The 19,894-nt window shown below is 56.6% G+C and overlaps 1 protein-coding gene and 1 non-coding gene across 2 annotated transcripts in view; one reads left to right on the forward strand and one right to left on the reverse strand.

Moving 5' to 3' along the window:
- The window catches only part of LOC139010127 (cytoplasmic dynein 1 heavy chain 1-like), a 64,895-nt gene extending 60,092 nt beyond the window's left edge, over positions 1 to 4,803 (forward strand). The window contains exons 69-78 of the mRNA XM_070414216.1: positions 8 to 121; positions 923 to 1,093; positions 1,274 to 1,491; positions 1,578 to 1,681; positions 2,258 to 2,469; positions 2,830 to 2,983; positions 3,526 to 3,668; positions 3,811 to 3,979; positions 4,113 to 4,240; positions 4,441 to 4,803. Coding sequence (XP_070270317.1) covers positions 8 to 121; positions 923 to 1,093; positions 1,274 to 1,491; positions 1,578 to 1,681; positions 2,258 to 2,469; positions 2,830 to 2,983; positions 3,526 to 3,668; positions 3,811 to 3,979; positions 4,113 to 4,240; positions 4,441 to 4,569 — 1,542 coding nt within the window. The 3' untranslated portion in view covers positions 4,570 to 4,803. The remainder of the gene's footprint in view (positions 1 to 7; positions 122 to 922; positions 1,094 to 1,273; positions 1,492 to 1,577; positions 1,682 to 2,257; positions 2,470 to 2,829; positions 2,984 to 3,525; positions 3,669 to 3,810; positions 3,980 to 4,112; positions 4,241 to 4,440) is intronic.
- A 5,101-nt stretch (positions 4,804 to 9,904) lies between these two features.
- On the reverse strand, positions 9,905 to 10,015 carry LOC139000584 (U6 spliceosomal RNA). Its single transcript, XR_011469642.1, has one exon. It is a non-coding gene; the product is annotated as a U6 spliceosomal RNA (small nuclear RNA).
- Positions 10,016 to 19,894: the final 9,879 nt, after the last annotated feature.

A 19,894-nucleotide genomic window follows, 5' to 3' on the forward strand; every position in this document is an offset into this window, starting at 1 on the left:
TTCCCAGGTGCCCGTGAACCTGCTCCGAGCCGGCCGCATCTTCGTGTTTGAGCCGCCCCCGGGGGTGAAGGCCAACATGCTGAGGACGTTCAGCAGCATCCCCGTCGCTCGGATATGCAAGGTGAGGCCCGCGTTAGTCCGTCTTAGCAAAGGCAGGCCCGTCGCCGCATTCAGGCGCCGCCTCCCTGCTCCCCAGACACCCAGAAGGGCCCGACCGCAGGTGGTTTCCTAACTGCAGGCAGTTCACATGCGGTGAAAGGTTAAAGTACACGTACTCGTGTGGGGGCCGGGCTGTGACACGCCCGCAGTAAAGTCCTGGAACCCATTACTATCCCAGATGCTGGGGAATCCATTGCTCCCGTCATGAGCGCCCCAAGGGGTGGGCAGGAGGAGGGGCATTCTTCATGCTGCAGTTGACCTGGAACAGTGTGACCTCTGCAGTCAAAAATCCACGTGTCACTTGACTCCCCGAAAACCTCTGCAGTCAGTGTCTGGGTTGGTGCCAGGATTCCGGTGGATACCAAGTCTGTGCTGCTCACGTCCCCCTCTGTAAATGGTGCAGAACATGACATGTCATCAGCCCTCCACACCTGGGGGTGCAAAACCCAGCAATAGGAAGAGCTATTTGTTGAAAACAAGTCCACGTGTAAGTCGACCCGTGCAGTCCAAACCCACGTAGTTGGAGGCCAGCTGTGTTTTATGTTGTGCCAGGACGCACCGTCGTCCGCATCACTGTTGGCTGAATCACCTACCTCAGCAGTGTCACTAACCACACCTCTCGTTTGTGTTCACCTGCCGCATAGTGAGCCCTGCAGCTCACGGTGGTTCAAAGCCTCGATTCCCACGAGGATCGGCACTGTTTTCCTAGACCGAACGGGCGCTGCTCTCTGGTGACCCGTCCTTGGTAACTTTCCTCCCGTAGTCTCCCAACGAGCGTGCGCGCTTGTACTTCCTGCTGGCCTGGTTCCACGCCATCATCCAGGAGCGCTTACGGTATGCTCCCCTGGGCTGGTCAAAGAAGTACGAGTTCGGGGAGTCGGACCTGCGGTCGGCCTGCGACACCGTGGACACGTGGCTGGACGACACGGCAAAGGCAAGTGTGGGCTGTGCCTGGTCAGAGGGAGGGGAAGCCTAGAAACATTCCGGTTGTGAGGGCAGCTTAGAAACCAGCGGGCAGCGCGAACGACCTGCTAGGTGTGAGTGTGAGGGAGGACCCTGCAGACGGGCTCGGGGCGTGCCCCCACCCCCTACTGACCAGCCTTTGCTCGCCCAGGGGCGGCAGAACATCTCGCCGGATAAGATCCCCTGGTCCGCGCTGAAGACCTTGATGGCCCAGTCCATCTACGGCGGGCGCGTGGACAACGAGTTTGACCAGCGTCTGCTCAACACCTTCCTGGAGCGCCTGTTCACCACGAAGAGTTTCGACAGCGAGTTCAAGCTGGCCTGCAAGGTCGACGGGCACAAGGACATCCAAATGCCGGACGGCATCAGGTACGGCCGCTCCCTGCCCGTGCGGTCGGGACGCCAGGCACTTTCCCGCCGCGCGTGACAGCACGTCCCGTGTGCTGGTTTTCCAGGCGAGAGGAGTTCGTGCAGTGGGTGGAGCTGCTCCCCGACACCCAGACACCCTCCTGGCTGGGCCTGCCCAACAACGCCGAGAGAGTCCTCCTCACCACCCAGGGTGAGTGCCCGGGCCCCTCAGGCCGCCCACGCCCGCTCCCGGGCAGCGACTTCACCCCGCAGAGTCCTGCAGCTCAGGCAGGGCTGGGAGGCTGTGTCTGCAAGTGAGGGGGTCAGTCCACACTCAGAAAGCATTTCAGCTTGTCGTCTGAGAGTTGGCAAGTACCCGGTACTGAGGGATGTTTTAAACCATCCGTCTCTTACTGGAATGTTTTTAGAATTTTTTCACTTGCCAGATGCTTTCCCAATAAGCATCTGATCCAGTGGTTCTCAAAGTGTGGTCCCCAGACCAGCATGAGCCTCGCCTGCACATTCTCAGAAAGGCAGGTTCTCAGGCCCACCCCACACCTCCGGACTCAGAACTGGCTGCTGGGGGCCAGCCATCCGTTTGGGGAGGGGGTTGGTTTGTAATTTTTAGAGAGAGAAGGAGAACGAACATCGATGTGGGAGTGCGACGTGGCTGGGCTGCCTCCTGCACCTGTTTGTGACTCACTCTGTGGCCTCACACTGACGTCCTTCCTTCCTCTGCTCTCCCTGTTGCCTCGCTGCCCCCTCCGCTGCTGGGACTGTGGCCCAGGCGTGGACATGATCAGCAAGATGCTAAAGATGCAGATGCTGGAGGACGAGGATGACCTGGCCTACGCGGAGACCGAGAAGAAGGCGCGGGCGGACTCCACATCCGACGGGCGCCCCGCCTGGATGAGGACGCTGCACACCACCGCCTCCAACTGGCTGCACCTCATCCCCCAGACGCTGAGCCATCTCAAGAGAACAGTGGACAACATCAAGGTGGCCGGCGGGAGGGGCGGGGCCGCCCAAGTCCAGGGGCTCGAGAAGCTCTTAGCCAGGTGGCCAGTGGCAGACTGTGCTCAGTACTGTCCCAGGGGCACTCGCCCAAGCCAGACGGGAGGCTGCCTCACTAAACGGCGAGTCCCGAAGGCTGTCCATCTCCCAGGAGATGGGGACTGGGCTGCTGCCTGTCAGCAGGACCCTGTCAGGTCCAACCAGCGTCATGGAGGTCGGGCCCAGATCGTGCTCGGGCAGCCGTGGGCACCTGACCGGTGCTGGGGTCCTGGGGCTGGTTACTGGGGAGGAGGCCTCTTCTAAACCCTCTTCCCTTCGCTCTGCCTTCGGTGCGAACCACCTTAGGACCCTTTGTTCCGATTCTTCGAGAGAGAAGTGAAGATGGGCGCCAAGTTGCTGCAGGATGTCCGCCAGGATCTCGCGGACGTCGTCCAAGTGTGCGAAGGGAAGAAGAAGCAGACCAACTACCTGCGCACGCTCATAAACGAGCTGGTGAAAGGTGTGCTCGGGGGCTGGGCGTCGGCCTCTGTGCTCAGAGCATCATCAGGTCCCGCCAGGTCTCACACCCTGTCCTCTGCTCCGGCTTCTCCGGCCGCTGGGCCCCTCACTCGGGCAGCCTTAGGAAGGAAGGCCAAAGGCATTTGTTTTCCTTTTATGCTGGTCTGTCGAACAGGAACTAAATGCTTTATGCAATTTCTGCAGTGTATGGGGGGCTGGGGCAGGACAGGAAAATTGGGCGCCGCAGGTGCAAAGACGCAGGGCAGCCCAGGTGTCGCCCAGCAACCCCAAGAGCCCGCATCATCAGTGGCCTCCAGGCAGAGCTGTGGGTTAGAGGTTGTGGCTGTGGTGTCAGGTCCTCCAGACACGCACCCTCGGGTGCACTGAACTGCTGTAGGGCAGGCAGAGCCCTGGCCAGTGCAGCTGGGGGGAGGGGCGTGTGCCTCTGTGGACACACTCGGGGCCCAGGTGAGTGCCAGCAGGTTGGCCAGTCTGTGCTGGGGGATTGTGGGAACTGATGCCGCAGCCTGGGTCTCCTTGCAGGGATCTTGCCGCGCAGCTGGTCCCACTACACGGTACCTGCGGGCATGACCGTCATCCAGTGGGTGTCTGACTTCAGCGAGAGGATCAAACAGCTACAGAATATTTCTCTGGCGGCTGCGTCTGGCGGCGCCAAGGAGCTGAAGGTGGTGATGGCGCTCCTGAGCGGCTGGGGGAGGGGTGGCAGCAGCAGGCGGGGGGGGGGGGGGGGCGGGCAAGCAGAGGCCCAGCTCTGACCTGGGAGGACGCGTGGGGCGTGCTCCTCACCGGGGCTGCTTCTCCCCACAGAACATCCACGTGTGTCTGGGTGGCCTGTTTGTGCCCGAGGCGTACATCACCGCCACGAGGCAGTACGTGGCCCAGGCCAACAGCTGGTCCCTGGAGGAGCTCTGCCTGGAGGTCAATGTCACCACTTCGCAGAACACCACCCTGGACGCCTGCAGCTTTGGGGTCACGGGTGAGTTGGAGGGTGTGGACCCAGCCTCCGTGTCGCCCCCAGACGTGTGGAAGGAGGTCAGAGGGCCAGGAGCTGGAGCTGGGCCGCGGGTTCCCGGGCTGTTCCCACTCTTCATGGCTGGTCCTTCCTCCAGGTCTGAAGCTGCAGGGGGCCATGTGCAGCAACAACAAGCTCTCGCTCTCCAACGCCATCTCCACGGTCCTGCCTCTCACACAGCTGCGCTGGGTCAAGCAGACAAACGCGGAGAAGAAGGCTAACGTGGTAGGTGGCGCCTCTTGGCCTCTGTGGTCAGGGAGACACGACCCCATAACCAGAGAGAAGTCACCTCCCCCGTCCACCTGGGAGCGGGACCCGCACCTGGTCCACAGTCCAGGAGCCCCACTTCCCTCAGGAAGGCCCTTGTCGCCTTCGCCGCCGCCTCCCTCTCCCTCCGCCAGCACTGACCCCGCCTTTCCTTGCAGGTGACCTTACCCGTCTACCTGAACTTCACCCGGGCAGACCTCATCTTCACGGTGGACTTTGAAATCGCCACCAAGGAAGACCCTCGCAGCTTCTACGAGCGTGGGGTCGCCGTCCTGTGCACGGAGTGAACGACGTTTCCCAGCTCCCGTCTGTAGGGGACGATGCAATATTTAACACGGACTCATTCTCATTCTTAAACCTTCGAAAGGCATGCACTTGTCGGAGCCAGGTCGTCGGTTTGAGGCTGGAGGAGCGTGAGGACGGACGGTCAGGACTGGTGGGAGGTGAGGTGGACGGGCCCAGGCACGTGTTTTGAGGGTCGATGGCATGGCTTGTTTTATTAAATAAAACACTAAGCATGACCCGGCTCCCGCCTCTTCTGTCTCAGCACCGCCTCGGGCACTGTGAGCTCTGCTGCGGCTGCTGAATTACAAGCCTGGGTAGGAACCCCTCGGGACACCGAGCAGCCAGGTGTCCTGGATCAATAACCGATACCTGAGCCCGGCCAGCGTGGCTCAGTGGTTGAGATCAACCTATGAACCAGGAGGTCACGGTCAGAGCACACGCCCAGGCTGCGGGCTTGATCACCAGTGTGGGGCATGCAGGGGGCAGCTGATCAATGATTCCCTCTCCCTTCCTCTCTGAAGTCAATAAAAATAAATAACCGATACCTTAGCCTGTGCAGCCCCTCGTGGGGGAGCGGGTGCCGAGGTGCTCGTCGGGCTCTGCCACCGGTCCCCTCCTCCCAGCGTCTCATTCCCGCAGATCCTAGGGGGCGGCAGGGAGAGGCAGCTGGCAGTCTGAGTGCTGCTCCTGTTCAGGGGGACGTGAGGGCGGCGTAGGGGGTGTGGCCTCCCTTCCGGGTCCCTGCGGGAGTTCCCAGGGTTGAGTGGTGAGGCCCCAGCAGAGTGAGGGTCCCGACCCTCCAGCCCACCCCACTTCGCCCCACTTACGGGCGAGGGTCCCGAGCACAGAAGCTGATGTGGCGCCAGGTGAGGGTCCAGAACAGGAGGAACTCGCCGTGATCCAGAGGCCCCCTGGGAGGGAGCGCAGAGCAGCTCCCCACAGGGCGGAGGGCTTGGCTGCAGCAACTCAGCTACCGGCCACCCAGCCACCCCTGAGACACCATCCCCCGCCTCAGCCTGGGGCCGTCCCGCAGGTCCAGGGTCCCAGCTCCCCGCGGAGGACTGCCAGGAGGAGTGCCCAAAGCGCCTACGGCCTCCCAACCCCACGCCCGAGGTGACGCCACCAGGGCAGGGCCTCCTCCAGCCTCGCCCCACCCAGCCCCTCGCTGACTCGGGACCTCATCTCTGGGACCACCACTGGCCCTGCCCCTGGAGGGTCCAGCTGGACAGTGGCCACAGCCCTACCTGTTCTCACTGGCTGAGCTGGCAGAAGGGGGACCTGAGGGGCCAGGGGGCACATGACAGCACCCGCCCGAGGAGCCAGTCCACAACAGGCCACCAGCCCAGGCTGCCCTGGAGGAGAAGCGACTCCCAGGGCCCAGGCGCCAAAGGACACGCAGCCCTGTCCTCGGGGGACCCTTTATTGGCACTGGGAACAGCGTGGTCCCGGGGCTGCGGGCAGCGGCCGGCAGAGGGCTCGGAGGGGGCTCGGAGGGCGTGCGGTCGTTGCCTGCGAGGAATGAACCACTGTCAATCGGGAAGCACGAGAGCGGCCGCCCTGCTGTGTTCGGATGTCACTGCCCTGGGACCATGCTCGCCTGAACGAGCCGGCGAATGAGCCAAAGCCAAGCCAAAGCCAGTGCTCAGCCGGGCTGGGCGGCTCAGCGGTTGGACCTCGACCTAGGAACCCAGAGGCCATGATCCGATTCCCAGTCAGGGCACATGCCCAGGTTGCAGGCTCGATCCCCAGTAGGAAGTGTGCGGGAGGCAGCCGATCAAGGATTCTCTCTCATCATTCATGTTGCTTTCTCTCTCTCTCTCTCCCTCTCCCTTCCTCTCTGAAGTCAATCAAAACACACTTTTTAAATGTTTGCCAAAAAAAAAGCCATCGGCTCAGATGTTCCTGGAGCAGCACAGGTGAGGCAGCAGAATGAGATGGGGCTGTGTTCCTCCTCCAACAGCGAGAGCTCCGCCCGGGGCCCGCCCACGGTCACCCCCCCACCCCCCACTCACCTGGGTCTAGGCCGCATACTGCTTCCTCCTCTTCCTCTTCTCGGGCTCCGACAGCAGAAGCTCCAGTTTCCTCTTGGACAGTGAGAGCTTGGGCGTCTTGTCCTTCTCACTCGCGAGTCTGGGTGGCGGCCGTGACACTCTGGCCCTGCCCTGCAGGCGCCGACCAGTCTCGGGGGGCTCCCCGGCAGGGAGGAGGGGCCCCCAGTCTTCCTCCGTCATTTCTGCGGGCTGCATGTCCACATCGTTGTCCCCCAGGGACACGGAAGCCCCGCCGGTGGCTTTCACGGCTGGACCTTCTGTCGAGAGGGGGGCTCCTGAGTGGACTTCTGGGCTCCCGGGCGTCGGTGTGTGCGCAGGCCCGTGGCCGGTCACGTCACCTGGAGAACAGTCCTTGAAGCCACAGGCCAGGTGGGCGGGGGTGTCCTCCAAACCCGAGTAAGGATCTAAAAACTGACGCCAAAGCCACTGAGCCCCTCCCAGCAGCGGGCAGGTGCACCCCTGGTCTACAGTCATGCTTCCCTCACCGATCTGGCAAAGTTGGCGTGACCTGCCTCCCAAATAGATCCTTTAAACTGCATCAGTCACATGGCACCAACCCGCCTGAGGCACCACTGTCGCTGGGGTCCGGCCAGGCAGAGCCCTGTGATGAAAGCCCTCACCCTGCACAGGGTCAGGCCCCCTGCTGGCTCCGTCCACGGGGCCTGCCCACCTGAGCCCATCCCCTCCCAACATCCCCTCCAAGGCACAGAGTCCCTGGTGCAGGACAAACTCCACCCTTCCTGCGCCCTGACCAGGCCTGCGCAGACCCCTCGCTGCCCACCGCCCTGGCACAGTGGCTGAGAGAAGCTGAAATGAGCCCTCAGGTCCAACTGCTCCCTATTTTGAAAGGCGCCGTGGTCTGTTCTCCACGCCCCTGTGCAGCACCTGTGAGCCGCAGGGTGGGCCGCAGTGCAGGCGCCACCCCCACGCCACCCCCGGGGCCGCCACCTCGGCCAAGGCTTTGGAGCTTTTTGGACGTCTAGTAGCAGCTCTCCTCACCCCTGACCTTTGGAGTTCATTTTAGTTTTGACTGAGAATTTTGAAATTGATGAATTGTAAGCTGACAACTGTCAACTGTCCAGACAAAAATACTTTGAGTCTTTTTTTTTCTTATTTAAAATTTTTTTGAAAGAGTAAAAATAATTTAAATATCAGAATAAAGTTTTTCCTAAAATATGTCACCAGCACCGTGCAGGAAGAGGCTGCGAGCAGGCGGAAGGCTGCTCCCCAGGTCAGCTGGCAAGGCTGGCCCTGGGCTCACCCTGGGGACTGGGGTTTCAGGACGGCTCTCGCCATCCCCTACATAAGAGGGGCTGCTGGCGGCCCTGGCCAGGTGGCTCAGCTGGTTAGAGCATCCTCCCGACACACCAAGGTTGTGGGCTTGGTCCCCGGTCAGGGCACATACAAGTCAACCGATGAATGCATAAACAAGTGGAACAAGAAATTGATGTTTTTCTCTCCCCACTTCCCCTCTCTCTCTCTCTCTCTCTCTCATTAATAAAAAATTAAAAATAAATAAAATTTAAGAGTGGCTGCCAGCTCATGGTCCAACGTACCTCTCTCCAGATACCTTCCACGAAGTCCACGTGGTTCTTTCTGTGACTGACCTGGGGAAAAGGGTTGAACAATCCTTCCAATCAAGGGAAGCAGGCGGCTGCTGAATGTTCAAAGGCAAGAGCAAGGGTGCCCGCTGCCCGCGCCCATGGTCTCTGCCAGGGGCGGGGACTGGCAAGGAGGAGCCGGAGCAGGGGCAGCAGAGCCCTTAGAGGTTTGGCTGAGGGACTGAAACGCAAAGCTGGGCCTCCCCGGACCAGGAACCAGGAGCGCAGGAGACAGACCTGGCGGTGACTACCCACCAGCGAGCGCATTGGGAAGAGCAAAAATGTCCCGGGGACCCGCCAGGACGGCTGCACTCGCTCGGGGAGAACCAGGCGCCCACCAACCCTTCCCCGAGGATGCAGACGCTGAGGTCCGGACAGACGCGGCCAGGCCTTGCTTGGCAGACATTCTAGAACCAGGCCTTGCTCGGCAGACATTCTAGAACCCTCCCCAGCAAACCCAGGGTGCCGGGGGCAAAAGCCACTCTTCCGTTTTTTTCTTAATCAAAAGACAGGCCCCCTAAGGACAGGGATGTGAACACCTGACTCAGGGAAGAGAAAAAGACCTGGAAGGATGACGCCAAGCACCTGTTTCTCAGGCGGCCAGGCCCAGGGCAGGGGTTCCTGGTCTCGGGCACACGGGGTCCCCTCGCCTGCCCACCCCCGTGTCCCCCCCCCCCCCCCCCGCCCCATTCCCGGGAGAGGGAAAGGCTGCGCGGGAAGCACCTTGAGGCGATGGAGCGCGTTCCTCTGCCTCCTGCGGAGGCCGGCCCTGGTGCTGGTGGCGCTGAACGCGGCCCGGATGCAGCTGGGGCGGCTGGACCGCACACTGGCCATGGTCCGGGCGGTGATGCGCTGTTCACTGCACTGAGAACACCCGGTGCATGGGGACAGAGCACAGGTCAGGGTCACAAGGTGGGTGATGCGCTGTTACTGCACTGAGAACACCCGGTGCATGGGGACAGAGCACAGGTCAGGGTCACAAGGTGGGTGAAGCGCTGTTCACTGCACTGAGAACACCCGGTGCATGGGGGCAGAGCACAGGTCAGGGTCACAAGGTGGGTGATGCGCTGTTCACTGCACTGAGAACACCCGGTGCATGGGGACAGAGCACAGGTCAGGGTCACAAGGTGGGTGATGCGCTGTTCACTGCACTGAGAACACCCGGTGCATGGGGACAGAGCACAGGTCAGGGTCACAAGGTGGGTGATGCGCTGTTCACTGCACTGAGAACACCCGGTGCATGGGGACAGAGCACAGGTCAGGGTCACAAGGTGGGTGAAGCGCTGACCACACAAGGACGAGGGGACTTTCTGCAAGTAGGAACCCGTCCTGTCTATGGTGGTGGTCGCTCCACGGGGCACATTTGTCAAAGGTCAGAGCCGTGGGCCCAAAGGGTGACCTTCACCGTAAGGTGTACATCGGTCGGACAAACCTAGTTTTCAAAAATTTTTTAGTCAAAAGAAAACCCACAGGCAGCTGGTGGCCTGGGAAACTCCACACGCATTAACATGGAAAGTTCTAGAACACTGCAGTGCAGACGGGACCACCATCCAGCCCAAATGGCCACCCTGCTTTGCTTTAACAGATAAAGAAATGTCAGCCCAGGCTGGGGACTGACTCGGCCAACGTGACATAAACTCAGAGCTTTTCCTAGAAAGTTTGAAGTTGTTAAAAAAATAATTTTTTTTAATATGGAACGCTTGATGAATTCGCGTCACCCTCACACAGCCGCCATGCTAATCGTCTCTGTATCATTCAATTTTTTTTTAGTGTATGTGCTACTGAAGCAAGCACACAAAAAATAAAATAAAAACAAACAAACAAACAAACACTATACACCCAAAGAACAGAGAGAACATCCACTCTAAAAACAAACACACCGCCCGGCCAGCGAGGCTCAGTGGTTGAGCGTCGACCTATGAACCAGGAGGTCACAGTTCGATTCCCCGTCAGGGCACATGCCCAGTTGCGGGCTCGATCCCCAGTGGGGGGCATGCAGGAGGCACTAGATCAATGATTCTCTCTCATCACTGATGTTTCTATCTCTGTCCCTTTCCCTTCCTCTCTGAAATTAATAAAAATAAATGAAACAAAAATAAAATAAAAACAAACCAAGAGAAGAAGAGACGACACACCTCTGTGGAGTTTCATGTCACGGTTTCCGCAAGGATCCCGGGGAGGCTCCGCGAGGCCTGTGGGGAAGTGCCCGTCACTAAAGTGCCCACGTGCCCAGGTTGTGGGCTGTCAACCTTTTCCATCTCATGGCACATAAACTAATTACTAAAATTCTGCGGCATACCAAAAATACATTTTTTGCCGATCTGATAAAAAAAAAGGTATGATTTTGATTCGTTTATACCAGACAGCTATTGATGTGTTGGCTGTTGTCATTTTTTTTAACTTGACAATCGAAGGGAAAGAGGTCGGTGTCCCTGGCTACACAGTCAGGCCCTGCCTGTTGTACAATCCTCCCGGCAGGGGGCCAGGGAGCGGGGTGGGACAGGGCCCAGGCACACCCCGCCCGTGCTGGGTGGCTGCAGCTGTGCTGCTGGGTTGGGTTGGAGGCCAGTCCTGCCTCCTGCCGCAGAGCTAGCCTGGGCAGGTCAGGGTTCTGGGAAGAGCAGTGATGGCTGATTAAAACTTCAACTCAGGAGGCCCTCTTGGGCCGGGGATTGCTGTAGTCAGGTCCCTTGGGGAGAGCCCCTGATGGGGCCTCTGGGCCACAGTAATGATGTCAGCTCCCCAAGCAGAGGATAACAGCGAGGAGGGAGGGGAAAAGGGGGGAGGAAACAGGTTGGCAAAAAAATAAGTCCCTCCCCTTGTGAGGGGAGTGACTTGGGAGTCCCCGGGTTGTCACTTAATTGCTGTGTAACTTTGGATTAGTTCCTTGGCTTCTCTGAGCCTCCATTTCCTCACTGAAAAGGAGATAATAAAAACCCCAGCCCTGGAGTGTTGCTGTGAAAAGGTACGCATGAGCCTGGATAATGTGGCTTAGTGGCTGACTGTCGACTCAGGAACCAAGGGGTCATGGTTTGATTCCTGGTCAAGGCACATGCCCAGGTTGTGGGCTTGATCCACAGTAAGGGGTGTGCAGGAGACAGCTGATCAGTGATTCTCTCTCATCATTGATGTTTCTCTCTCTCTCCCCCTCTCCCAAAAAAATCAATTAAAACAAAATATATTTTTTAAAGTATGCACGAAAAGTACCTAGCACAATGCCTGGCTCAGAAATAGGGGTTCACGCCTGGCTGGTGTGGCTCAGTGGTTGAGCATCTCGACCCAGGAACCAAGAGGTCATGGTTGGATTCCTGATCCAGGCACATGCCTGGGTTGTGGGCTGGATCCCCAGTAGGGGGCGTGCAGGAGGCAGCTGATCAATAATTCTCTCTCATCATTGATGTTTCCATCCCTCCCTCTCTTTCCTCTCTGAAATCAATAAAAACATATTTTAAAAAAGAACTGGGGATTTAAAAAAAAATCCTCATGGCACTCCGGTAGGAGATCGCTGCCCTAAGGCACCCTCATTGTGTGCAATACACAGCAGTTTTGGGGGGTTTTTTGCCTTTATTTTTGTTCTCTCTCTCTTTTTTCTAACTATATCTTTATTGATTTCAGGGCGGGAAGGGAGAGAGAGACCCTGTTTCCGCGCTGTCCTCTTTGGGAAGCCGGCGCCCTGCAGCCACTCCAGGAGCAGGGAGGGCCTCCTGAGGGAGCAGGACCTCTGCCCCCTCCCATCAGCGTGGACTCCCGTGTATCTGGCTCTTGGGCTACGACCCAAGACAGCGTCATTTCCTTCCTTCTGCTTTGGCCGGGACTCGCTCTGTTGGCCCCCACGTCCCTTTAACGAGCCAGGCTGACTTAACCGGGACCCCCAGGGGCAGGTGTGTGCAGGCTTAGTCCTCCCCCCAGGCCGAGTTCAGGCAAAAGCACCAGAACGGTGAAGTTACAACCAGCAGAGGAACCTGACCCACCGGGTTCGGCCCCCAGTCAGCACCCACCCCCCGTTTCCTAGACCAGGGGGCGGGCACCAGGTTAAAGGACATCTCATCCAGTTTCCAACCACAGGCATCCCACCACCCGGTTAAAACCAACTGTTCAGCCCTGGCCGGGTAGCTCAGGTGGTGGAGCGTCATTCCACACACCAAAAGGTTGGGGGCTCCATTCCCAGTCGGGGCTCATACCCAGGTTTCAGGTTCAGTTCCTGGTCGGGCCGCATATGGGAGGAACCAATTGATGTTTCTCTCTTGCCCTGTCTCTAAACATATCCTTGGGTGTCGGTTAAAAACAAACCAAACTATTCAATCACACACAGGAAGCACACGAGGCCCCACCCCCACTGTGCCCAGCGCCCTCCCGTGCCTGCTCTGGGGACCACACTGGCTTGTGCTCCAGCAGAAGGTCCTCAACCCCAAGGGGCTGCAGCTGCTTCTCCAGCCCCCACAGCTCAAGGCCATGGCCCAAGGGGCTGAGGTTCCAGGTGAGCACCCAAGGCTGATGAGGGAGGCACGGGGCGGAGGGGGGGTGGGGGGCATGAAAGGGAGGCCGGGGAATGTCGGTCCTGGGGCTGGGAGCACGTTACACGGTTCTCTTCCGCTGTATGTTTGAAATGCTCCATGAAGAGTTCAGAAGTCACCACCTCAGCCCGCAAGCCACCAAATCTCTACCTTCAAGCCAGTTCCGTCCATGAAGCTCTAACACCGAGTGCCACTGCCCTCATCCAGCACCGGCACAGGTGCACGTGTGAGCACATGCATGCACATGCACACACACGCACACACAGACATGTGAACACACAGAGCACACCCACGTGTCATCTGGCCCCAAGGCTCCACCCACCACCTCTGATGGCCCAGTTGTCTCTCCCAGCTCCACACCCCCCACCCACTGGGGTCTCTGGTAGGTTCCTGAACAGCAGAGTCCTGGCACAGACTCTCCCTCGGGGCCTCGGGAGGGCCCCCAACACCTGGACCTCAGACGCTGGCCTCCAGGCCTGGGAGAGGGAATCTCTGTGGTGTGAAGCCACCCAGCTGGTGGTCATCTCTCAGGGCAGCCTCGGGAAAGGAATGCGCCCCAAGTCCAGGGCTGGTCCTCCGAGAGAAGGGACGTGATCTCAAAGAATCCCGTTCCTTTCGTTTGAACCGCAGAGAACGGGAGCAGATCGCGGCGCCGTTTACTTTGTGAGGATGGGAGACACGCCAGCCGGGGCTGCAGGCTGGAGTCTGACATTTAAGCACCAAGATGGCAAAAGGCCAGGCCGGACACAAAACCAGTGTTGGTTCCCTGAACTCAGCGTTGGTCACCAGAACTTCAACCATTGAAAGTGACACTACTTCCAATATGTGGGGAGAAAACCCCAACTGATAGGAAACACAGAAAAAATGTTATATTTTTAAAGGTATCATCTCCCAATGTTATATTTGAGCTTTAGACAGTAAAAAACACACAAAAACAGAAGCAACCCTAGCCACCCACCCTCCCAACCTGGGAAACAGTCATTGTCAGACTGACCTCACAAGAGGGAGGTCAAGAAGTCATAACCTGCCTGGCCAGTGTGGCTCAGTGGTTGAGCGTCGATCGACAAACCAGGAGGTCACGGTTCGATTCCCGGTCAGGGCACATGCCTGGGTTTCGGGCTCAATCCCCAGTGGGGGTGTGTGTGCAGGAGGCAGTCAATCAATGATTCTCTCTCATCATTGATGTTTCTATCTCTCTATCCCTCTCTCTTCCTTTCTGAAATCAATAAAAATATATTTAAAAATAAATAAAAGTATATTTTTAAAAAACCATTTTTTAAGAAGTCACAGCCTGGTAACCTGAAGTGTTAAAATAGAAAAGTTAGCCGAAACCGGTTTGGCTCAGTGGATAGAGCGTCGGCCTGCGGACTGAAAGGTCCCAGGTTCGATTCCGGTCAAGGGCATGTACCTGGGTTGCGGGCACATCCCCAGTAGGAGATGTGCAGGAGGCAGCTCATCTATGTTTCTCTCTCATCGATGTTTCTAACTCTCTATCTCTCTCCCTTCCTCTCTGTAAAAAATCAATAAAATATTTTAAAAAAAGGAAAGAAAAGTTAGGGAGCAGCAAGCCAACTTCCGGCCAGTCCTTGCTTGTGTCCCTTGTCCATCCGGGCCCCGCCCTGTCCATCCTGACGCCCAGCTTCAGGCAGCTGTGATTCTGAAGGAGGAGGATGAACAGCCCAAAAGCAAAACAGAAATGGAAGACAGAAGCGTGCACTGTCTCTCATCATCTGGCGTCTTGTGCCGGTTCAGCGTGCCCGATGGCAAGGGTCGACGTGAACTCGACACATGTTTAAATGAAGGTGAACATTTGGTAAATTTTCCTACTGACGCCTTTTAAACTCCACTTTGTAAATAGAACGTTTAACGCATTAGATAAACACTGGATAACAGCAAAAACAATTTTTTAAAAATAACAGACTGAACGCCTCCAAGCAGTCCAAATCCCCAGGGACCAGGGCGGCCTCCTCCATCCCGGGAGGGAGGGGCCCAGGCCTGAGAGCCCGCAGCTCCGCCTGGGACCTGCCCCAGCCTCCACCCCTGGAGCCAGGCCCAGGAGGGTGTTCCTGAGGGAACTAGCCAGCTCCCCAAAGAGCCGCCTCTTAGGTTCCTACCTGGAGTGCGGGAGCCTCCGAGGGCAGGGCTACAAACAGGAGGTGCAGGTGGAGTCCAGAGAGCCCGCTGCCGAGGGCAGGGGAGTCGGGGCAGCGCCGCTGGCCTGAGGACGAAGGGAGGCATCAGAGCAGACACGAAGCGTCTTTGGAGAAAGGCGGCTTAGCAAGTCTCCTCTCAGAACCGACAACAGAAGAAAACATGCCGAGCCGCCTCTTTGTCAGAGAGAAAACTGTCCCGGCCCCACCCGCTCAGGAAGAGACCTGTGGGCCACACATATACACACACCACACACACAGACATACACACACCACACATACATACACACAGAGAGGCATACACACATACACATACGTACACACACAGATACATCCCACATACACAGACACACAAAGACATGCACACACACACTATGTCCTTCACACACACTTGTAACAAGAACCCATCCTGACATGAACACCTTCATCATCTCCACAGCCAAGGGGCCAGGGGCCGTGCTCAGGAAATGTTCACGTGTGATCCCCTACGGCAGCGGTTCTCAACCTGTGGGTCGCGACCCCTTTGGCGGTCAAACGACCCTTTCACAGGGGTCGCCTAAGACCATCCTGCATATCAGATATTTACATGACGATTCATCACAGTAGCAACATTACAGTTATGAAGTAGCAACGAAAATAATTTTATGGTTGGGTCACAACACGAGGAACTGTATTTCAAGGGCCAGAAGGTTGAGAACAACTGCCCTAAGGGGAAGTCGGGACTGAACATGACCCCTGGCCTAACTGCAGACGGACGCTCCACATGAGGATGGGAACATACTCATTGGCAAGGTTGGCTCTTAACGGGGACAGCAAGGCCTGGATTTTGGTGCTCAAATCACAGGTTCTTTTCTTCCTTCTGTTTTCCCCAGTGTTAATTTTTAAGATGAACATCTTCAAATCATACTTGGTATTATTTTGACCAGACACATTTTTGTACAATTATTCTGAGATATAACAAATTAAAAAGACTTGACAGTGAATTTTTCCCCCAATTCTGCAATCTCCTGTCCCTATGCCACTGAAAAAAAAAGGTCAACATTTGTAAGTCGTGTTCCAGACAATGTGGGCCACGCTTCAAAGGGAAAAACCCGTTGAGCTCCGGCCCGCTGGTCTTACCTGGTATGTGTGGGCTGACCTCTCCACAGTGCCTGGGCTCCTCGCAGAATCCATCAGCTCACAGAGGTCTACACCCCAAAGAGAGGAAACCCGTTTGGCGGGAGGCGGCCACAGAACACATACAGGAGCACAGCACCGCAGGGAATTCGTTTCTTGTTTCAAAGCCCTTTGCTTTAGAGCAGTGGTTCTCAACCTTGGCTGCACATTAGAATCACCTGGGAATCTTTTTAAAATCCTGATTTCTGGGCCTCATCCTCCGGAAATTCTGTTTCTTTGTTATGGGGTGGGGCCACAACATTAGTAACAAAGAAATGGAATTTCCGGAGGATGAGGCCCAGAAATCAGGATTTTAAAAAGATTCCCAGGTGATTCTAATGTGCAGCCAAGGTTGAGAACCACTGCTCTAGAGGAAACCACGGGATACACTAATATTTGGGAGAAATCCGGAGTAGCTTCGCCAGCAGATGCTAATTAACCGCCCTTAGCCCCAGGTGCCAGGAGTTCTGCTGCGGGTTGGGAGGGCGGGTGGGGAGGCCACACTGCCCAGCACAGGCTGGCTGCTGAGGACAAAGCAGGGGCAGCCCGAGGCCCCGCTCCCGGGCTCCCTGGGCAGAGCCGGCCCCGCCACCCCGTGCTGGAAGTCGGCTGGGAAGGCGCTTCCTCCGTCCCTCACTCCTCATACCTGTCACATCAGCCCCCACCAGGGACTCCGAAGCAGGGACCCCAGGGACAGAGGGTGGGGACCATCCTCACTCTTCACTGCTCCCTGCAGGGACACCCCTCACGTGGGGGTGGGGGGCAGTGGGGTGTGGTGGTTATGTCCTTACTCTCAAAAGGCAGAGATGTCCCCAGAGGGTGTCCTCACTCCCACGGGGTGGGGGCTGGGCGGCCTCGGGACCCCTTCTTTCTGGAGGAGGCATCCCTCTCCTATCCCGGCCAGCGCCCCCCGCGGGGCCAGCAGCCCTGCAAAAGGCGCCCCAGGTGGCAGCACTTCGAGCGGGGCGGGCGCACGTGGCCCGAGCACCTGGCCCCGCACCTGGCCCCGCACCTGTCCGAGCCTGAGCTGGGCCGCAGCTTCCCGGCCCTTCAACCTCCCAGGGCGGCAAGGACCTGGGGCGCGAGGGTGACTCCGAATAGGGGTGCTGTCACTCAAGTTGGGGTCACCAGAGTCCGCTTAGGCGCTGTCACTCAAGTTAGGGCCCCGGCGGTGCTTATTGAAAGCAGCGGGGGCCGGGATGCAGGGTCGGGTGCGCAGGGCGGGCCGTCACCGCACCTACCTTCTGCACCGCATGTCCATTTTGTGCCCCGAGTGAACCTTCCTGAGTCAGGAAGGAAGGTCATGCGGGCCAGACCCGGGCTGTGTGACGCCACAGGCGTCTCCATGGCAACGAGGTCCGGTCCGCACCCTCGGGAGGGCGGAGTGCCTCCTGCCGCTTTGCTGGTCCCTCCACAAAGCTCCAGATCCTTCCTCCCGCCGGGCCCAGCCTTCGGTGCTCCACGCGGCGCCAGCGAGGCCTTTTTTAGGACCTAATTTTCCCACAAAACCTTGAGCGACTCCCTCGTGCCCAGGGCGGTCCCAGCCGTTTCCCTGGGCCTCCCGCTCGCCTCCTGAGAACCGGCCCACTTCTCCTAAACCGGGGAGGCTCCGAGCCCCTCCTCTCCCCCTACCCACAGCTCTGACCTCGGCCCGAGATGCGCCCCGCACCCCGCCTCCATCCCCGCCAGCTTTACCTTATTGGCTTAGTTTGACACCTCCTCCGGGAAGCCTTCCGTGGCTTCCAAATCCCGGTTTGAAGCCGCTTCTCCGTGCGTGCGCCCACTGCAGGCCAACTTTGTTTTCAAGGTTGTTTGGTTCTTCTGGGTCCCTTGCGTTTCCATGTGAATTTTAGAATCAGCTTGTCCATTTCTGAAAAATGTGTCAGCGGGGATTTTGATAAGGATTGTGTTGAATCTGTAGATCACCTTAGGGAGTATTGCCATCTTAACCATATTCTGTCTTCCAATCCTTGAGCATGGAATGTCTTTTCCTTATAGTGGTTCTCAACCTGTGGGTCGCGACCCCTTTGGCGGTCAAACGACCCTTTCACAGGGGTCGCCTAAGACCATCCTGCATATCAGATATTTACATTACGATTCATAACAGTAGCAACATTACAGTTATGAAGTAGCAACGAAAATAATTTTATGGTTGGGTCACAACATGAGGGACTGTATTTCAAGGGCCAGAAGGTTGAGAACCATTGCTTTATTAGATCTTCTTTTAACGCATTTTTGTGGCTTTTAGAGCATGAGTCACACATTTCTTTTGTTAAATTTATTTCTAAGTATTTTTTATACTATTGTAAAAATAGAACTGTTTTCTTAATTTTATTTTTGAATTGTTCCTTGTTAGTGTATAGAAATACAACTGATTTTTAAAAATAGTTTTTATTGATTTTAGAGAGAGGAAGGAAGAGGGAGAGATAGAAACATCAATGATGAGAAACATCAATCGGCTGCCTCCTGCACGCCCCCTACTGGGGATCGAGCCTGCAACCCAGGCATATGTCCTGACTAGGAATCAAACCAGTGACCTGTTGGTGCATGGAATGATGCTCAATCCACTGAGCACCATTAGCTGGGCAATACAACTGATTTTTAAATATTGATCTTGTATCCTGCAACCTTATTGAACTTGTTCTAATAGAGGTGTGTGTGGGTGTGTGTGGAGTCCTTATGATTTTCTCTATACAAGATCATGTCATCCACTAATAGAGATACTTTTTACTCCTTCCTGTCCAATCAGGATGCCTTCTTTTCCTTTCTCTTGACTAATGGCCCTGGCTCCAACCTCCAGTGCAGTGTTGAGTAGAACTGGTGAGAATGAACATCCTTAGTCTGACTTGTGCATTTCATCGTACAAGTACCCGGTGTGTGTCTGAGTTACAAAGATGTGCTAAGGAACAGATGAAACCATGTGACAAAACCCAGGAGGCACTTCAGAGAGCCAGGAGGGATTTCAGGGGCTGTGTCTCCATCCATTCAGCCATGTAACAAGCGGGGAGCTGATCTATTGATTCTTTCTCATTCTGACTTGTTAGGGTTGCTGTTTTTCTGATCTGGAATTTTAAAAACAACGGTGCTTCCTTTTGGACCCCCGTTCCAGCTCTAGAACACGCATTGGTCACATGTTGAGGCCCTAGTGTACTTTTCACAAGGTGATGTGTGTTTTGAGCAGGCCGACACCCTGGATGGACGATCTGCTCGGCTGGCTGGTTCTGCATATCTCCATGGAATCTTCGTTCAGGCTTTAACGCTGCTATTTATACACCGTGACTCACTGAGAGCCCTGCTTCCTGGAACGTTCTTCCCAGGGAGGTGAAGTGATGTTCCTTCCTACAGGGAGTCATCTGGAATCACACTTTCAAAGGTTGGAGCAGATCGTGAAGGCTTAGAAAAGGGAACATAAGCTTCCCAAATTACACAAAGTTATTTAAGCAAATTGCCATCCCCGGAGGAAGGGGGAGACACAACAGTTATATATACCAGTTATTCATTCAATTCCACAAATAAGTCCCAGGTGCACTGGGCCGGCGTGTCTGCCTTCATGGGGACAGGCAGCAGGGAGGCAAGAGAGACCTAAAATGAATCACCCCAGGACAATTGTGAGAAATGCCACAAAGGGAGAGGCTACCGGGGCTTTTCTGAAGAAAAGGACTGGTAAACTGAGGCCAGACAATGGGAGGATTTAGCCTGGTCCTAGGGGGCATGAGACCCATCACAGGCAAGTTACTGCTTAATGAGATTTCTGTTTGGGATATGAAAAAGTGCTGGAAATAGGCCCTGGCCGGGTGGCTCAGTTGGTTAGAGTATCATCCCAATACACCAAGGCTGTGGGTTCGATCCCCAGTCA

The sequence above is a fragment of the Myotis yumanensis genome, unplaced genomic scaffold (genome assembly GCF_028538775.1).
Source record: "Myotis yumanensis isolate MYYU_CA2020_CCGP unplaced genomic scaffold, mMyoYum1.0.hap1 SCAF_1, whole genome shotgun sequence".
Classification (NCBI taxonomy): Eukaryota; Metazoa; Chordata; class Mammalia; order Chiroptera; family Vespertilionidae; genus Myotis; species Myotis yumanensis.